This window comes from Rhamphochromis sp. 'chilingali', assembly GCF_963969265.1.
Source record: "Rhamphochromis sp. 'chilingali' genome assembly, chromosome: 12".
NCBI lineage: Eukaryota > Metazoa > Chordata > Actinopteri > Cichliformes > Cichlidae > Rhamphochromis > Rhamphochromis sp. 'chilingali'.
The window spans coordinates 35,720,918-35,739,170 of record NC_137939.1 but is presented as its reverse complement, the minus strand read 5'-3'; the positions used below and the strand labels follow the sequence as shown (position 1 = coordinate 35,739,170).

General features: G+C 43.7%; 1 protein-coding gene across 2 annotated transcripts; it reads left to right on the top strand.

Moving 5' to 3' along the window:
- The first annotated feature begins 355 nt into the window (after positions 1–355).
- On the top strand, positions 356–16,920 carry LOC308407260 (deoxyribonuclease-1-like). 2 transcript variants are annotated; one of them, XM_080898817.1, is made up of 10 exons: positions 356–500; positions 6,065–6,225; positions 6,367–6,455; positions 7,297–7,308; positions 9,657–9,743; positions 13,389–13,486; positions 13,611–13,723; positions 14,388–14,545; positions 14,825–14,921; positions 16,259–16,920. In XM_080898817.1, the coding sequence occupies exons 2-10, from the start codon at positions 6,073–6,075 to the stop codon at positions 16,388–16,390; spliced, it is 939 nt and encodes a 312-aa protein (XP_080754943.1). In that variant the 5' UTR covers positions 356–500; positions 6,065–6,072; the 3' UTR covers positions 16,391–16,920. The 2 variants fall into 2 exon arrangements, with proteins under 2 accessions (XP_080754943.1, XP_080754944.1); XM_080898818.1 differs by lacking the exon at positions 7,297–7,308.
- Positions 16,921–18,253: the final 1,333 nt, after the last annotated feature.

Here is an 18,253-nt window from a genome sequence, read left to right as displayed (position 1 = left end):
ATTTTACTGTAAAAACACACTTAAATATCCAGAGATGACATTTCTAACTAATCTTAGATTCTCACTGACTCCAGTCCAACATGCTTTCACTGCCTAACCAATTTTTTGGACAGTTCAAGTCACTTTATGTGTTAAATATGAAATAATTCTTATGACGATGATACTTTTTTGCACTGCGCTGTGGGAGCGTTATGTGGCTGCAGTAAGGAAATCAGATTTCACCAGACTACGTCATGCTCATCTGTGGCTCACACCTGCTCTGGGGCTGCAGCTGATAGGTAAGTTGGTTGATCATGTGACATAAAATGGGTGTCACAGATGTCATGATGTAAAAAACGTCCCGTCTTTACCACAGACCCTGAATGCTGCATTTGTAGACGTGAACAACCTGAAACAACCTGGACGGCGATACCTGCGCCAGGCTGAGACAGCGTCCACACCCAGCAGGATACGCTCAGAGACTTAGCAGCAGACGGTCGTAATTTGACTCACCTGAACAGGTACGAAAAACAACAACTGATCCAGCAGCCGTTACTGGGACGAGACCAGTACCGGTTACTGGGTCTGCTCAGTGTGTGAGTGCTTAAAATTGAAGTGGCCGTGGGTGTGTAGGCTGTGTGAACGGACTCTGTCAATGTTTAAGTGTTTTCGTGCCTTTGTGAGGATGGTAGTAGTTTTTAACATCTTTTAAATTTCCCAACTTAAATTCGGATGTTTTCAGAGTCACGTCAAAGGAATCTATGTTGGTATTTCAGTGCGTGGCCGTGACAAAAGGTGGAGAGAAAATAAGAAAGAAAAACCACATAAAGCAGGTGAAGCAGCAGGAATGTAAAACAGAGCCAGTCACAGTAGGATGTAGAAAGACGCTGTGCAGTTCCTCAGGAGGTATTCAAATTATGCAGCAACACTTTAAACAGAATCTTTACTCCAGATTAAATATTTAAAACTGAGATATTTTCACGCACGCTGTGTAAACAGCGTTATTTACTGGCAACCCATAAAACTCCAGTGGTGCATATCAGGGAGGGGCAGGTAGCTGCCATTGAAGCTAGCTCTTAGCATTGATCTTCTAAGATTAGATGCTTCAAACACATCAGATGTCGGACCTTGTGTCCTTGAATTCAAAAACCCCTTAAATGCAGGTGTGTCCTACCAGAGCGCAGCACTCACACAGATCCTTTCTTAAAACTCATAAACAGAAAGAACAATAAAGCAGGCCACACAACACATGAACTATGCTGCCGTTTACCCAACGGTTTATTCCAAGGAGTTTGGAGCCGTTCACAGAATTTAAAGTCAGTTCTGGATATTTTACTGATTCGGTCAGAGCAGAGAGAGACGTGGCGCTCAGAGTCCTGACATCAAAGCTGTGGGACAGAAAGACGACAACCGTAAATAACAAAGATGGCCACGTGAGACTTTTTCCTGGTAACCACACAAGTTAAATTAAATGTAGGCGATACTTTAAAATAACAACTGAAATAAGGCTTTTCAAAACACCTGCTGAGCGGCGACACTTGTTTCTAGAACTTTTGTGGCAGTGACTACAAAGTAAGCCCCTCCTCCTTTCCCTGCAAAGTGCTGTTAACCCTGCAGGACTTCCTGGTTAAATAACATCAAAATCAACTTTGTGCTGTCACTCATTGTGAGGCTCTTCTGCATTTCAAATGGCACACCTTGCTCCAGGGCTCCTCGTCTAACACTTTCTCAGGCCGAATGAGTCTTTCAACCAAGTGTCAGAAACGGTGAAGCGAGTGTTTTAATTCTATGTTCAGTCTGAAAGCTAAGGCTGATTAGTTTACGCAGTTTTAAATCAAACTGTGTTTGTACTCGAAAGCAGCTCGATGACTGTGTAGCCAGAAGCTTAATTCCACAAAGTTCCCCTGGTTGTGAAAGGTGGTTGGGGTGGTGGCTGCAATATGATACTGTTTGTTTTGCCAACACAGGATTTTAAGGCCTTATGTCCTCTGATACAAAAACATCCTCGTCCACAGCCTGAAAAATAACCCAAGTCTGAATTGAACCTTCAAAGTGCTCAACTTGGCAAAGCAACTTGTAAACTGTTGCTCGCCTTGTGCTGTAATCTCGTATCGTGCAGGTTACAGTGAGGGTTGTTGTCGTCAGTCAGGTCGGTTGGTGTGTAGAAATCCGGTGTACTGAGGGAGTCACTCGACCGGTCGCACCGCATTTACGCCTGGGAGGGGCGGAGTGAAGACATCTGAAGAGTCACAGCTGGGCTGACTGACTGTTAACTAACCCGACCACAGCGAGTAACCACTTCACTTTAATTCCTGCAAGTTCCTCATTTTATTATTAGCAGCAGGCAGCCACTCGGCATATACATCTCTACTCATTCGCTCTGTTTGTGCCTCCTATAAGGTCATGTTATAGTGAGAAGTCATGGACAGAGTGTGTTTGTGTATTTAATATTGATATGGGTTCAACTTTAAAAAGGCTGCATTAAAAACAGTTTAATCAAATGTTTCAGGTCCAGGAAAATGAAAGTACGACCTACGACTCAGGCTCTCGCGTCACTGTGAAGGAATTTTGACCTGCTCGTCTTTACAGCCTTGCTCCAGTTCACTGACGTTTCTGAGCAGTGATTTATGCACAGCTGTATTGCACAGCTTGGCTTGGTTTTTCCATGATGACCGAACTCCTGCGCTTTGGTCTTGTCTGTTCCAAAGGTCTTGTTGTTTGTTCAGATTTGCATTTGCTTTGCAGACCTTTGAACGTTTAACATGTTAAACGTCTGACCTTGGACTGAATCCTGGAAGACTGTGACACTGTTAACATACAGCTGACACTCAAACTGCCAGACCTTCTGTTTGTATGGAGACGCTCACATTTACACCTACGGCTGATTTAGAGTAATCTTGTGACTGTAAATGTTAACTGATGACCTGGATAGTTCTGCTGTCAGCGTATGAAAAAGTAGCATCAGAGGGCGATGAAAATCGTATTGCACAAGGATGCGCTGTATCACAAAGAGCTGCAGTAGCTCGGCACACTCTCGAGGAACAGCAGTATTAAACACGGCAGCAGTTTTTTTTTTTTTTTTCTTTATGGCTCAAACAAAAACAGAATTTTCATGATCAAAACTATTGAAATGGAGTGAAAATGTGCAACAATAAAATAATTTAAAGTGTGTCAGCAAACAAACAGCTTTTCTGCACACAGTTCTGAGCATGCTGTCACTCGTCCATCAGACCAGTCAGACCAGTCAGCTCTGCTGGCAGACGACTCCTCCACACTCACACTGTCTCATGTTTCTCCGTCACACTCATGAGTTATGAAAGGATGTTTACAGGCCAAGATTAAGCTGGTGTTTAAAATCAAGCGGCACACTTCCTGCTCTCATTCTCAGCTGTACAAACTTGCTTTTGTGTCTCCTCCCCTGAAGACTGTTGAACATTTCCCCTTTTCCTCTGCAGTCATGAGGCTGATGTGGAGTTTCTCTCTGTCCCAGCAGCCTCACTCTCTCGTCCTCTTTCTCCATGTAGTTGCTCCTGTGAGCTGACGCTGGTGTGTCAGTTAAGCATCACTGACTCACCTTGCTGTTTCACCTGTGTAGTCATTAAATCTGGGAACACGTTTGCTTTGCAGCAGGGCCTCGCTCGTCGCCATTAGGACGATGCAGATGAGGATCAGACTAAATAGCAGAAGCACCTGTCTGTGTGATGTATGGTTATAATGAAGATGCCTTCACAGCTTGGCTCACTGCCCTTGAGTGCCCCAGAACAGTCACATGTCATAAACAAGTTTTACTACCAAAAAGATTCTCAAACATTTAAAAAAGACAATATTTACTCCACCAGCTACTTCTGCTGCATTTTTTTTTTTACGTCAGAATTTTTGAAATATTAAAAATGAGGAAAAAACTAAAGGTTTAAAAAAGTGTACAAAGAGTAGTATTTTCATCCAAGATGTAGTGAGGTAGAAGTAATACTATATGAATGTTTAAAGTAAAACTGCATTAGTTGTTCAGGAGTGTACACTCCCAACAATCTGGGAGCAACCTCTTGATGAGACAGTGAAGGCTGCCCTCAGGACCTCCTCCCACATCTGGATCAGGGCAGTGACCTCAGTGACCTCGTGGACTGTTTGTGGCACCCAGAGGTTCTTGGTTGGTTTCAGATCTGGGGAATATGAGGCAGTGGAGGAACCCAGAGTGCACTGCATTAGCAGAAGGGTAATGATGTCATTCCCGCATCTAAAAGCAGTCGGGATCTGTCTGCTCTTCCAAGAATATGCAGGATAAGGACGTGCCTCCTCAGGCCTCCACTGACGCTGGATGATGCATAAAACTTTCCTCAACGCCTCCAGACTCTCATGTCTTCCACATGTGTCAGACCTGCCAGTCCTGTTGATGTGTGGTGAATGCCATTAAAGCTGGGCTATAAGCCACTTTGTAGTGAAAAAATTGGGCCGCGAGGTGAAAAAGGTTAAGAACCCCTGATATAGACGATTTGAAAGTGCACAAAAAATGCAGCGCCAAAAAGTTGGTTCTGTTCATCTGGACGTAGCGCTTTCATTGGGAGAAACGTTTCGTCACTCATCCAGTGACTTCTTCAGTCTCAGATGACTGCAGGCTTCCAACCTTATAAACAGTACATTTGAACAATGACTGAAATCAGCCCACTGAAGGAACAATGGGCTGTGAGGTCAGTTCCTTGATCATTAATATGCAAATAACCATGACCGTTGATCAACAACCACTGATCAATGGCCATGAGTACCATTCACAGAGAGTCGGGGAATGGCTGCAGACACAGCACTGTAAGGTGAAAGATGTACCCTTAGGCCCGCTCCTCGACTCAGAAATGCAGTCAGCTGAGACTGAAGAAGTCACTTGGATGAGTAACAAAACATTTCTCCCAGTGAAAACGTTACATCGAGTTAACCAGAATCAACCTTTGGGACCTCTTCAATTCAGTTTCTGACAGGTTGAAGTGATTTTCCTGGCCATGCTTCTTTTCCCTCCTCTCACATAGGAGCAGATATTGGTCCTGCTGCTGACCTTTTGTGTGTCTGTCTTCTCTAACGGTCATGTCATGGACTGTGCTGGGAGGCGCACGGGCCTTCTTGCGATGCAATGAATGGACATGCCATCCTTGAGACGCTGGTGCAGGTAACATCTGACGGTCACTAACAAAACACAAAACTAGAGGGGAAGGAAGAGGAGAGTCATCTGTGAACGCCGCCTGCTAACACATTCGCTTTTGGGACGTTCTCTTGTTGTTGCCTCTCCAGTGCACCTCATGCGTCCAGACTGGACAGACTGATATTCCTCAAGTTTACCTGACTGTGTCGTACTGTGATGGTCAGCTGCTCCCTGAAGTTTTCTGAGCAGTTTTTGTTTCCATTATGAGCTGATATCTGTAACAATGTGACAGAAATTTGGCTCAGTGTAGAAAGTAACTGTAGAACAAGGATCAGCCTGCTGTGTGTCCTGTAATCTCTGTGTTGACTGAATCTGTATTTATCACTGGTCCCTGTTTCATTTAGGATTGTGCTTTCTCATATTTGCATTCAGGTTAAAAATGTAGTCATTTCATATATATAGGTTATCAATTTGTGTAACATTTACACTAATAATGTGAGCCAGAGGCTGCGAACAGGAAACGATGATGCGTCGAGTTTGACAGAACTTGTGTAAGAATATCGATAGAAATGGAGACTGTGGGCAGTGTGGTTGTGCCGTGAGTGGCATTGCTGCTGCACCGTCTTTGTGTGATGGTTGTAAATTGCTTCTGTGTTTCTGCATGTGCAGACAGGAAGTGTGGTTATTAATCTGTAGTGACACCACAGTTACTGTCAGGCCTTGCTCTGTCGTCTTGGCTTTTTGGGGTGATTCATGGCTGCACGCAGGTCGGACCTGCAGGATGGTTGATTGTCATTGGAATCTTTTATTCTCACTATTATATCAAATTTCCAAACTCAAGGCATTGTGAAGACATTCCACAAGTTGGTTTCTTTAGCTTATTCCACGTCAGTGAGAGCTGTGCGTTTTGGACACTGTGCTTTGCATCAGTGACATCGTGCGTCTTTTATTCCTTCACAGATCCAACCATGAGGTGGCGCTCTTCTGGTCTTTCCCTCTTCCTTTTGCTCTCCATTTTTGTCTTGAAGTCAGCAACTGAACTCAGGATCTGTGCCTACAACGTGCAGAAATTCGACTCTGCGAAAGCATCAGACGAGAGACTGATGCACTATCTCAAACTGGTAACACACACTTTATTATGCATTTTATATTATATTTTTTCCTGCTGCCGTTATGAATGAATTATTGGCAGACTTGGATCTGGTGCTGTATTTATGACTCGACCTATGACCTTTTTTCTGTGTGCCCATGTGTCTGTCCAGGTCCTGACTCGTTGTGATATCAGCCTCCTACAGCACGTGGTGGATCCAGACGGTCGAGCCATTGAAAAGTTGCTGTCTGTGCTCAACAGGTAAACATTCACTGGAAACTCTGGCTACAGTTTAAACTATCAGCATGAAAATCTTGTCAGCTGAGTTTCAGCCCTTAAAGAGGACTTATTCTACTCATTGCTCATTGGATGCTAATCATAAAGAGAAAGTTTGACCATTAGGTAGGTGGGACTTCTGTGGTCTCGGACAGAGACAGTGTGTGCTTGAAATAATCATATGATGATGTCATTATTCACTATTATTGATTATTTGTAGTTCTCCTGGATGTCCCATTCTGCGCTCACTCACCTGACCTGGCAACTTTGTTCTCTCTTCTCAAATAAAACCAGCCATATAATAGTGCAGGGCTCCATAAGATTACCTTGCCTCACATCACTTACATAATTTAGGGTATTTGATTTTTGTAGACCCACTCCCAGAACATTTTGATTACACTTCATATATTTGACAGGAAAAAGTATAAGCAGGAAAAGCATTTTCCAAAATCTTCAGCATGAAGCGAGACTGTGTGAGAGCAAAAGGGAAGTCTGACCCTTTCTAATACAGCAGCTGTGAGCTCTATGAAAACACAGCACGATGGCACTAACAGGTGTCAGCATGATTCAGTTGGCTGTGGCTTACTCCTGTTTTATGTTTGTACTCTGTGTGTACTGACAAAGCTACAGTTCACTACCAGTCAGTGTTTTATGATAACGATGCAAAGAGATTGCTGTATTGCTAAAGAGTACGTGGGCATGTTGCTGACATACAAGACCGTAAACTGCTCGATCTTTTAATATACTCAGCTAGTATTCTAACACTGCTTAACCACAATATGTGCATAATGATGGTCATTATGTGTCTGCTGTCTGCCTTCAACAGGGGATCTGACAGGTACACTGGATTTAATGAGCATGTGAAGTATCATCTAATCATATTCATTAATCCTAATAATCGAAATTTACACCCTTTACTAACCAAAATGCCTGAAATGGCAACACTTTACTTTGGAAAGTCACTATTAGAGAAAATCGGGATGGAAATGTGTCATACAGGTTTATCAGTCCAGTATTTGTTAAAGGGAAAAGCATGAACTGAATGATTCTGATTTAACTCTGAACAACTTGAAAGCCTCCTAGTCAGTAGCAGGGCCTTAAAAAGAGGTTCAAGGGCCACTAGTGACCCTTGAACCTCTTCATGAGCTGAGCTGTTTCTGTCATTTTCATGTCTGCTTATAGAGCGACACGTTAGAAGTTAGTGAGGGCGGTCTCTGCTCATGCACTTACCGTGGGAAAAACCTGGAAACTATTCTAAAGGTCATCAAACCTCATCTTTATTGACACGCATGGAGATGTCAAAACTTGTTGTTATGGTTACGGGGAGGTGGTAAAATGCAGTCTTTATGGGGAAAAGAATAGAAACTAGAATAGAAACACAGAAACTAATATCAATCTAAATGCCAACTCAAGTAACGTTCACTACAACCCTGATTATTATTATTATTATTATTATTATTATTTATTATTGTTAAATTTGGTAAAAATGTAGCTCCTTTTTAGTCTGAGTGAGGACTCAAAACGCTTGCCTCATTCACACACATTCACACACATTCACACAAGCACTTTCTTCTATGCTTTTCCCATGTAAGTGCTTTCTATCTAACATGAACACATTTCTACTCACAATGGTGAAGTAGCATGGAGACCTGAGCAGCCAAGGATCAAAGCTGTAGTAAATGCAGATGAGCACACATGTGAAAGCACATAACGAAATGTAAATATGTGATGTGTTTATGGACTGCTGACTGTTTAAATTGCAAAAATATTTATCAACTAAGTGGTTACTGTGAAAGGTACTTTTGACTTAACAAAATAAAGTGTTACCCATCAGTGCAGTGTGTCCAAGCTTTGGGTGGGCGCTGTACAAAAAAAACATGCTGTGGGTTCAAGTTGAAGAATAAACATTTTCATGTTTGTTTGTTTTGTAAATTGTACTTTTATTTAGCTAGATGTAAATATCCCAAACTACAAATTTCACGTGCTGAAATATGTCTCATATTTCTGACAGCGTGACTGAAATACTTTCTGTACATGTATAAAGCTTAGTAGGCCGGGTGCTAAGCCCTGGGGAGCTCCACTTCTGGGACTATCACGCTGGACTGTTTTCATGTGCTTTTCTAGTATTAAGACTTCATCTCAAGAAATCTTACTGTCATATTTAACCAAAGTCCCATAATAAAAGTCCATGCAACATTTTCATAAGACTACAGTAGATTAAAGTGCCAAGTTTCAGTATTAATTTTAGTAGCATTACAACAGAAATAGTTTGAAAAGCTTCTAATGTAAGTGGACATGAAATAGTTGCTAAGCGACATTAGGAGTCACAATGTAACGAGAAAAATGGCTACATGAGTTAAAAAAAAAAAAAAAAAAAAAAAAAAAAAACCAGAATGAAACTACAGCGGTCTCATAAAACAGAAACATTCGATTAAAATGATGGAAAGAGAAGGCGAGGGGAAATGCTCAAAAGCAGCTAAACAGAGCTAAAATAAAAATAAAAAATACTCCAAATAGAAGTACCTGGATACTATGTTTAGGTGTAGTAAAAATCATGGGACTGGGCTACATTAGCTTTAGTCATGTTAGCATATTATTTAGCATTTCAGGCACAAAAAGCATTAATGTGTTTCTAAAACATGATAATGAGGTTACATGCAGATTTACATACATGCATGTATGACTTCCCACCACGAACACACATGCACAATCTTGGGTTGTGTGTGTGTGTGTGTGTGTGTGTGTGTGTGTTGGGGGGGTTTTGGGTTGTGGTTTTTTTTTTTTTTTTTTTTGGAAAGTGTAAATAAAAAGACCATTAAAAAAAGGACATTTCAGTGACTAGGGCACTGGTTACCTAAAAAATGCAATTTGTTTAAATTGTAGGAATGTTGGTATAAATTTGCTTGAACAATGTGAAGAGAGGTGCACGAGGGAGCGTTCATCGAGGCGTGAACTCCAGCAGAGCAGATCACTGGGATAAATCTGACTTTAGCTTCCTTGTTTCTCTGAAAGAACAATGAGGACTGCTCTGTAATGCTCACCTGATGGCTTCATAAGCCCCAGCGGTCCTTGTGCTCCTCTGTTCACATTGATGTTTTGGCGGGCTCGTGTATTGCGTACTGTGTGACGTGCAGCTCCTTTCTCTGCTGCGTTTTTCCACATTCTTGTCTCCTTCTCTGCGTTGAGGTATGAAGAGTACGACTACGAGGCAGTGGCCAGTGAGAGTTTGGGAAACTCTCCTGACGACAAGCAGAAGTATGTTTTCATCTACAGGTAAGACATGGCTGTGGTCAGTGGCGGTCCTAGCCTGTTTGGCACCCCGGGCGAACACTCCCTCTGGCCTGTATTGCCTGCATCTTTTGCTCGTTTCTCTTCGCTTCTTTTCTATTATTTCTAAACTGAGCACCTGATGGCTTTCAACTTTTCTTGTCCATCTTCCATTGGTTTTAATTTTGCCCTCCAGTATGAACACAAATCCACCAACTCGAGGATCACCACAACATGATCTAACACACCTACACCTTAGTTCACAGATTCACTTTGTCTAAGGTTTATTTCTGGGATTTCACACAACCCAGGATTCAGATCATGAATACATAATGGGCTTGGATTCACATCATTATGAATGAAATGTGCTCTATTTGGAAGCAGCCCCTCCCCTTTCGACGGGTTGTGTGTGAGACTTTAAATCATCAAACTATAAAATATAAATTTTAAATTGTTATTGACCCTTTACCCCTGGTCCTAAAGTGTAGATTTATTTTCTTACTCTTCTTATATTTATTGTTTGTTTACTTGCACTGCTGTAACTGGAGCCTCGTCGTCTCGTCTCTCTATATACTGGACTGTATGGTAAATGGCCTGTATTTGTATAGCGCTTTACACATCCAGTCATTCACCCATTCACACTGGTGATGGCAGTTACATTGTAGCCACAGCCACCCTGGGGCGCACTGACAGAGGCGAGGCTGCCGGACACTGGCGCCACCGGGCCCTCTGACCACCACCAGTAGGCAATGGGTGAAGTGTCTTGCCCAATGAGTACAAGCAATTTTTCTTTTTTGTTTTTCCTTTCCGAACACCCTGTTCGAACATAAGAGTGTCCATAAGTTCACGTGGCACCAGGACGCTCTAGGCCGTAGGTCGATGATCGATTTTGTAATCGTATCAGCAGACCTGCGACCATATGTTCTGGACACTCGGGTAAAGAGAGGGGCTGAGCTGTCAACTGATCACCACCTGGTGGTGAGTTGGATCAGGTGGCGGGGGAGGACGCTGGACAGACCTGGTGCACCTAAACGCGTAGTGAGGGTGTGCTGGGAACGTCTAGCAGAGGCCCCAGTCCGCGAGATCTTCAACGCACACCTCCGGCAGAGCTTCAACAGCATTCCGAGGGAGACTGGGGACATTGAGTCCGAATGGACCATGTTCAGCGTCTCCACTGCCGAAGCTGCTGCATTGAGCTGCGGCCACAAGGTGGTTGGTGCCTGCCGTGGTGGTAATCCCCGAACCAAATGGTGGACACCAGAGGTGAAGGGAGCCACCAGGCTGAAGAAGGAGTCCTATCGGGCTTGGTTAGCCTGTGGGACTCCGGAGGCAGCTGACAGGTATCGACAGGCCAAGCGGAATGCAGCTCGGGCAGTGGCTGAAGCAAAAACTCGGGTGTGGGAGGAGTTCGGAGAGGCCATGGAAAAAGACTTTCGGACTGCCTCGAAGAGATTCTGGCAAACCGTCAGACGTCTCAGGAGGGGAAAGCGGTGCTCTACCTGCACTGTGTATAGTGCTGGCGGAGCGCTGCTGACGTCGACTGAGAAAATTGTCAGGCGGTGGAAGGAATACTTCGAGGACCTCCTTAATCCCACTGACACGTCTTCCGAGGAGGAAGCAGAGTCTGGGGATGAGGGGAATGACCCGCCAATTTCCGGGGGCGAGGTCACTGAGGCAGTTAAACAACTCCTTGGTGGCAGAGCCCCTGGTGGACGTTGTAGGGCTGTCCTGGTTGACACGCCTCTGCAATGTTGCGTGGAGATCAGGGGCAGTACCTGTGGACTGGCAGACCGGGGTGGTGGTCCCCATCTTTAAGAAAGGGGACCGGAGGGTGTGTTCCAACTACAGGGGGATCACACTCCTCAGCCTCCCTGGGAAAGTCTATGCCAGGGTGCTGGAAAGGAGAGTTCGTCCGTTAGTCGAACCTCGGATACAGGAGGAACAATGCGGTTTTCGTCCTGGTCGCGGAACACTGGACCAGCTCTTTATCCTCTCCAGGATACTTGAGGGTGCATGGGAGTTTGCCCAACCAGTCTACATGTGTTTTGTGGACTTGGAGAAGGCATTCGACCGTGTCCCTCAGGGTGTCCTGTGGGAGGTGTTGCGGGAATATGGGGTGTCTGGCCCATTGCTACGGGCCATTCAATCCCTATACAACCGTTGCAAGAGCTTGGTTTGCATTGCCGGCAATAAGTCGGACTCGTTCCCGGTGGGTGATGGGCTCCGCCAGGGCTGCCCTTTGTCTCCGGTTCTGTTCATAATTTTTATGGACAGGATTTCTAGGCGCAGCCAGGTGGCGGAGGGCTTTCGCTTTGGTGGCCTCAGAATCTCATCTCTGATTTTTGCAGATGATGTGGTTCTGTTGGCTTCATCAGGTGAGGGCCTCCAGCTCGCACTGGAACTGTTCGCAGCCGAGTGTGAAGCAGCGGGAATGAGGATCAGCACCTCCAAATCTGAGGCCATGGTTCTCAGCCGGAAAAGGGTGGAGTGCCCACTCCGGGTCGGGGATGAGTTCCTGCCCCAAATGGAGGAGTTCAAGTATCTCGGGGTCTTGTTCGCGAGTGATGGGAGAAGGGAGCCGGAGATCGACAGACGGATTGGGGCTGCAGCTGCAGTAATGCGGACGCTGCACCGGTCCGTCGTGGTGAAGAGGGAGCTGAGTGTAAAAGCGAAGCTCTCAATTTACCGGTCGATCTACGTCCCTACCCTCACCTATGGCCACGAGCTGTGGGTAGTGACCGAAAGAACGAGATCGCGGATACAAGCGGCAGAAATGAGCTTCCTCCGAAGGGTGGCTGGCCTCTCCCTTAGAGATAGGGTGAGAAGTTCGGCCATCCGGGAGGGGCTCAGAGTAGAGCAGCTGCTGCTCCAAGTCGAAAGGAGCCAGCTGAGGTGGTTCGGGCATCTGACAAGGATGCCCCCTGGGCGCCTCCTGGGTGAGGTGTTCCAGGCATGTCCCACCGGGAGGAGGCCCCGGGGCAGACCCAGGACACGCTGGAGAGATTATATCTCTCGGCTGGCCTGGGAACGCCTTGGTGTTCCCCCGGATAAGCTGGAGGAGGTGGCTGGGGAGAGGGAGGTCTGGGCCTCTTTGCTTAGGCTGCTGCCCCCGCGACCCGGCCCCGGACAAAGCGGATGAAGATGGATGGATGGATGGATGGTTTTTCCTTTTTTTTTTTTTTTTTTTTTTTTTTTTTTTTTTTTGCCGATGCCCGTGATGCCGCCCCCACCACGATCCCGCCCCGGGCAACCACCCGTGTCGCCCGTATCAAAAACCGCTACCGGCTGTGGTCCAGGACTGGAAAAAGACCTCTCTGTGTTGGCTTCATCCTGCTGCTCTGGTGTTTGTTGCTTGTAGGCTACAAGATTGTTTGCAGTACGTGAACACCAACTGTGATTCGGCGATCTCTTGCTGATTTGAACTGTAAAGTGTAGACGAGCGTCTGTGCTTCACAGCTACTGTTAAAGTACATTAATCAAATGCAACATTTAAAATTGTCCAGCTTTGGATAAAGCGTGACCTCGCCGTCACTTTCACCCTGCCACTTAATCGTCATGAAGGAGGGGCTGAACAAAAATTAGATTAACCAGGGGTCACATGCTGCTCGTACCAATGATTAAACAGCATTTAATCTTTTCTTCTCCAAACAGGATGCAGACGGTGAACGTGACGGGTCAATACCAGTACAGGAGCCAGCAGTCGTTTGTCAGAGAGCCTTTTGTGGTTCGCTTCCAAAGCAAGAATGCATGTTAGTGCATAAGAAAACATTTTGAATGCTTTTCTTCTTAGTTTCAGATTTAAACTAAAACGGTGCCCTTCATTCTTCTCTTTTTTCTTTCTCTTGTTTTTCCTTTTCTCTTTCCACCCGGCAGCGATCGGGGAGTTTATCTTGGTCCCTCTCCACAGTGAGCCCAGCAAGGCCGTCCAGGAGATCAACAAGCTTTACGACGTCTTTGTGGAAGTCAGCAAGAAATGGAACAACACGGTGCGAAAACTCATCTAATAACAGGCTTATCAGAACAGATGTGACAGAGAACTTTGTTCTGATTTTCACATAATCAGTGTTTGTAAAGGTCTGCTTTAAAATGGAAAATGACTTTATTCACATAGAGCCTTTCAAGGAATCCAAGGTCACTTTATACACAAAAGTCAAAAACCACTGACTTTGAAACCATAGCCTGACTCTGCACTCAGGATTTTGAAGCCTCGGTATCAGCACTTTACCATCTGCAGTGTTGTTGGATAATTTATTTGCAGGCAAAAGTGTCCGTATTTAGACAGAAGATGTCAGGTTTATCAGCAAGCTTTAACTTGGAAATATAAAAATAAATAGAAGCACTGACTTCATCAAGATGCAGATATTTATAGAGACTAAAAGCATTTATGCATGTCTTTTAAATGTAAACATTTTTACCCCTGGGCTGTAAATGGTGTATTGTCATCACCCCACCGGGCAGGACGAACACGCGAGTTTGTGAATGTGATAACTTGAGAACAAGGCGATGTAGGAGTTTCAGATTGAAACCACAGGTGCATCTGCTTGGAGGCTGAGGGGCAGCACTGGCCTTCACAGCAGGATTTAAAAAACTGGTGAAGTTTTACTGTGGGATTCTTTGGAGGCTGACTCACTCGCTTTGTTGTGTGTGTAGAATGTGATGTTCCTGGGAGATTTCCATGCCAGCTGTGCGTATGTGAAACGAAGTGACAGGAAAAACATACGGCTGTTCATGAAGTCGGAGTTCTCCTGGCTGATCAGAAACCGAGAGGACACCACTGTCACCGACGCGACCAGCTGTGCATACGACAGGTGTGTGCTGACAAAACTGTGGATTAACATATAACAGCTGGTGAATGTAGAGAGTTACCTGCTGGATGTCAGCTACAGTTAATCTTATTGTTATTAATCTAACTTTAAAGGTTCATGTGTGGATGAGGAGTTTTATGTTCTTGCATTTAATTTTAATGGTTTAGTGTGTGTGTGTGTGTGTGTGTGTGTGTGTGTGTGTGTGTGTGTGTGTGTGTGTGTGTGTGTGTGTGTGTGTGTGTGTGTGTGTGTGTGTGTGTGTGTGTGTGTGTGTGTGTGTAGGATTGTTGTGCATGGAGAACCCTTCCTGAGGGCAATCAAGCCATTCTCTGCAAAAGTCTTTGATCTCGGAGCGGAGTTCAAAATGTCCAGGAGCGAGGTAACTGATCACATGACACCACATATATACTGGTCACATTTAATAGGTCTAATAAAACACAATCACAGCCTTCCTGAAGCATTTGGAAGCGTCAGAGTTTGTTACAGTCTTTATAGTTATAGTTCCTGCCCAGCAGGACAAACGCTGCTGTCTGTCTTCAGTGTGGGTTATGATCATCTGCTGATTATGCTGACATTTGGCTGCTTGTAGTCTTCTTGACATATTTTCTTTTTTTTTTTTTTTTTTTTTTTGACACGGCATTATGTCTGAAAGCATGAAATTGATATTTAAGAATCCTCTGCAGCGCCCTCTAGTGTGCAGACAGACAGTTTGTTTACTCATTAACGGTCTGTAAAAGTCTTATCATATCAAACATATAAACTTTAACTCTGAATCATTTGGATTTGCAATAATTTGGTACACGTCTGAAAAGGAAGTTTGATAAATTAGAACATCTTAGTGGGTTCAATTTATCTACATGTTTATTTTAAAGTTATGAGTAATTTGTATTTTAGGATGATGGCACATCAGTAGTTTCTTGAGCTGTAATGAGAGTACGTGCGAAGCCTGAGCCCTCAAACAGATACACTGCATGATAAAGGAGTCTGATGTTTTTCCTGTTTTTAGCTGACAAGAGTGTGCTGTAACACATCTGCTTCAAGGTTTCATGTCTTGTGCATTCAGATCATTCTCTGTAAACAGATGTTTGTGTGGGAAAATTCCACTACGTCAGCTTTGAGTACTCGGAGCAGAAAAGCCTATTTAAGAACCGGTCTATTTACCATTCTGAAATATTCAGACCAGTCCGTCTGGCACCAACAACCACAGCAGGTTTCAACGTCACTTAAAGCCCCTTCCTTGCTCATCCTGATGCTCGGTTTGAGCTGCTGCCGTGTGACTGATCACATCTGTGTTAACGAGCAGCTCAACACTTTGCTAGGTATGCCTAATAAAGTGGCCACTCATTATGTAGAAATTATATTATTTGATCCGTAAGATTAATTGATACATGTGGAATAATGAATGTGTATACTACTTTAATATTGTAAGCACTGATCTGTTGCTGGGTAGCTTTATCTATAATAATACAGCATCTGAAAAAACGGTATTTAAATCCAAAATATAGAAAGCTGCACAACATAGTTTTGGATTTCTTCCTCCTTTTTTAAAAAATAAATGTCATTTTTAAGTGATCGGCTTTTATCCTCATTCTCAGGCCGGGTTTGCCAGGACACCTTAAATATCTGTCACCTTTTCCTGTGTGTCCTGTTAAAACAGCCGATGTAAATACTGTTTGATGATGTCTGACTCTGACTTCCATTGCTTCTGTCTGCCAGGTGGTGCAGCTGAGCGACCATTACCCAGTGGAAGTGGTATTAAAGAGCTCCGCCCTCTTCCTTCAGGCCACGCCCCTCCTGAGCCTAATAAGTGCCTCTGTGATCCTCTGGTCCTTCCTCTCTGCCCTGTGATCATCCCAGGCTCTGAATGCTTTATATACTCGTTTGTCTTTTTTTTTTTATTCCAAAACCAGTTCACCTTCTAGCTGTGCCAGGATCACTCGGCGCTGTCCGTTCTTTTAACACGGGTTTATTTTATAGTCCCAGCTCTACTGCTCTTAGACCAAAGTGAAGTGACTGAGCAGCGAGGCAGCTCCAGGAACAGAATGTGTAAAATTTTAAAACAAAAATTCAAATATGAGACTTTCAGGGTTTTTGGTGCTGATTTTAAAATATTTTAAATTAAGGTTTTTGCATGAAGACAAAAGTGCATCCAACAGTCTTGTTTGTTATGAGGTGAAAATGTAATCTGATTTTATTTTTTAGGAGTTCTTTGTTTTCTTCTTCCTTCCATCTTTTTCTTGATGTGTCCCCCTCGGGTCTGTACAGAAACTGATGTAAATATTTAGAATTCCTCTGAAAATGTTAAGATTTTCATTGCTTGAGTTTTATAAAATTCAGTAAAGTTTTTTTTTTAATAGTAAAATAAAATTTAAAAAACATTCTTAAGATGTTGTTATTTTGGGACGAGCTGCCTGCATTGATACAGGTTCACCTGAAAACACCACAGGGATGGATCGATTACTAAATGAGTTAAAGGGTTTCAAAAAAATCATCGGTCTGTCATTTTTCCTCAGCAGACAGGTGTTGAACGTTCTCTCCTGTTTTTACCTTGAAGCGACTGTTGTTGTGAATTGGAATTAAAACTGAGCAGAACGCGTCTTATCCTGCATTTCTTCTTACTGCAGTAAGAAAACACTTCATCCACCACAAAGTTTTTAAGGATGTATTTCAAATTGATTTGCTGATCCTATCACCTTTGATTATTTGTATATCAGTGAAAGAACATTAGTATGTCAGTCTGAAATTCACTTAATCACAAAACTAATCTGTTGATTGGGATTATGGAGACATTTTATTTTTATAACACTCCTTAATCTCATGAGCATCAATGAGATTAGTGAGTGTCGTGGCATAATACCTTTCCAGCACACTTCACTTTTTCCTGACTGCAGCCTGCATAGATCAGTGCTTTGGGCTCGGGGGATCGATCCAAACACTGATAGTATCAATATCAGTGTTGATATCAGCATTGGATCAATGATAGTGTTAAAATCAAATCACTTTTGTCACATCACCTGTGCAGGTACACTGGTACAGTACATGTGAGTGAAATTGTTGTGTGCGAGCTTCACAAGCAACAGAGGTGCAAAATACAATAACATAAGAACAAGCAAAATATAGGAATGGCTAAATCTGAGAATTATATGAATAAATATATGTACGATATAAGAGTGTATGCACATTACTGAATGTGTATACTAAATATGTATATCTACGTGTGTGTGTGTGTGTGTGTGTATACATATTTTACAAATTAGAGTTTAAAATAAAATATATAAAATATACAGAGGCTGGTAGTTGGATATTGATATTATTACAGGATCAATGCTGGACTTTGCTTCTCTGCTGTAAGTTCAATACTTTGCTCTCGGTCATCAGAAAGGAAGCATGTAAACACCTCTCATGCTGTCACACTTTGCTCCGCCCCTTCTCAACCACTGAGCCAGCCCTGCTTGACGTTGGCCCACTGAGTCACGTGACTGTGGAACTACTGAACAGCACAGGAGGAAAGAGGTGGCGGAGCAAAGTGTTCCTGCAGCAGAGGAGCGGTGTTTGCACAGACCTGTCTCCTCTCTGATACGGGAGCGACTTAGTGGACTTAGGTGATCGATCCCAGCGTTGTTAAGGTTACCGCTGATATTTGAATCGATCCACCCACTGATCATTTCCTTGCCACGACTCTTTGTGAATGAGGGAACAGTAAAAATAAGC

Excerpts from the sequence above, each read along its gene's own strand:
- LOC308407260 (XM_080898817.1), top strand. The coding sequence starts at position 6,073 with ATGAGGTGGCGCTCTTCTGGTCTTTCCCTCTTCCTTTTGCTCTCCATT. Across the intron at positions 9,744-13,388 it reads AAGTATGTTTTCATCTACAG|GATGCAGACGGTGAACGTGA; the intron begins GTAAGACATGGC and ends TTCTCCAAACAG. Across the intron at positions 14,546-14,824 it reads ACCAGCTGTGCATACGACAG|GATTGTTGTGCATGGAGAAC; the intron begins GTGTGTGCTGAC and ends GTGTGTGTGTAG.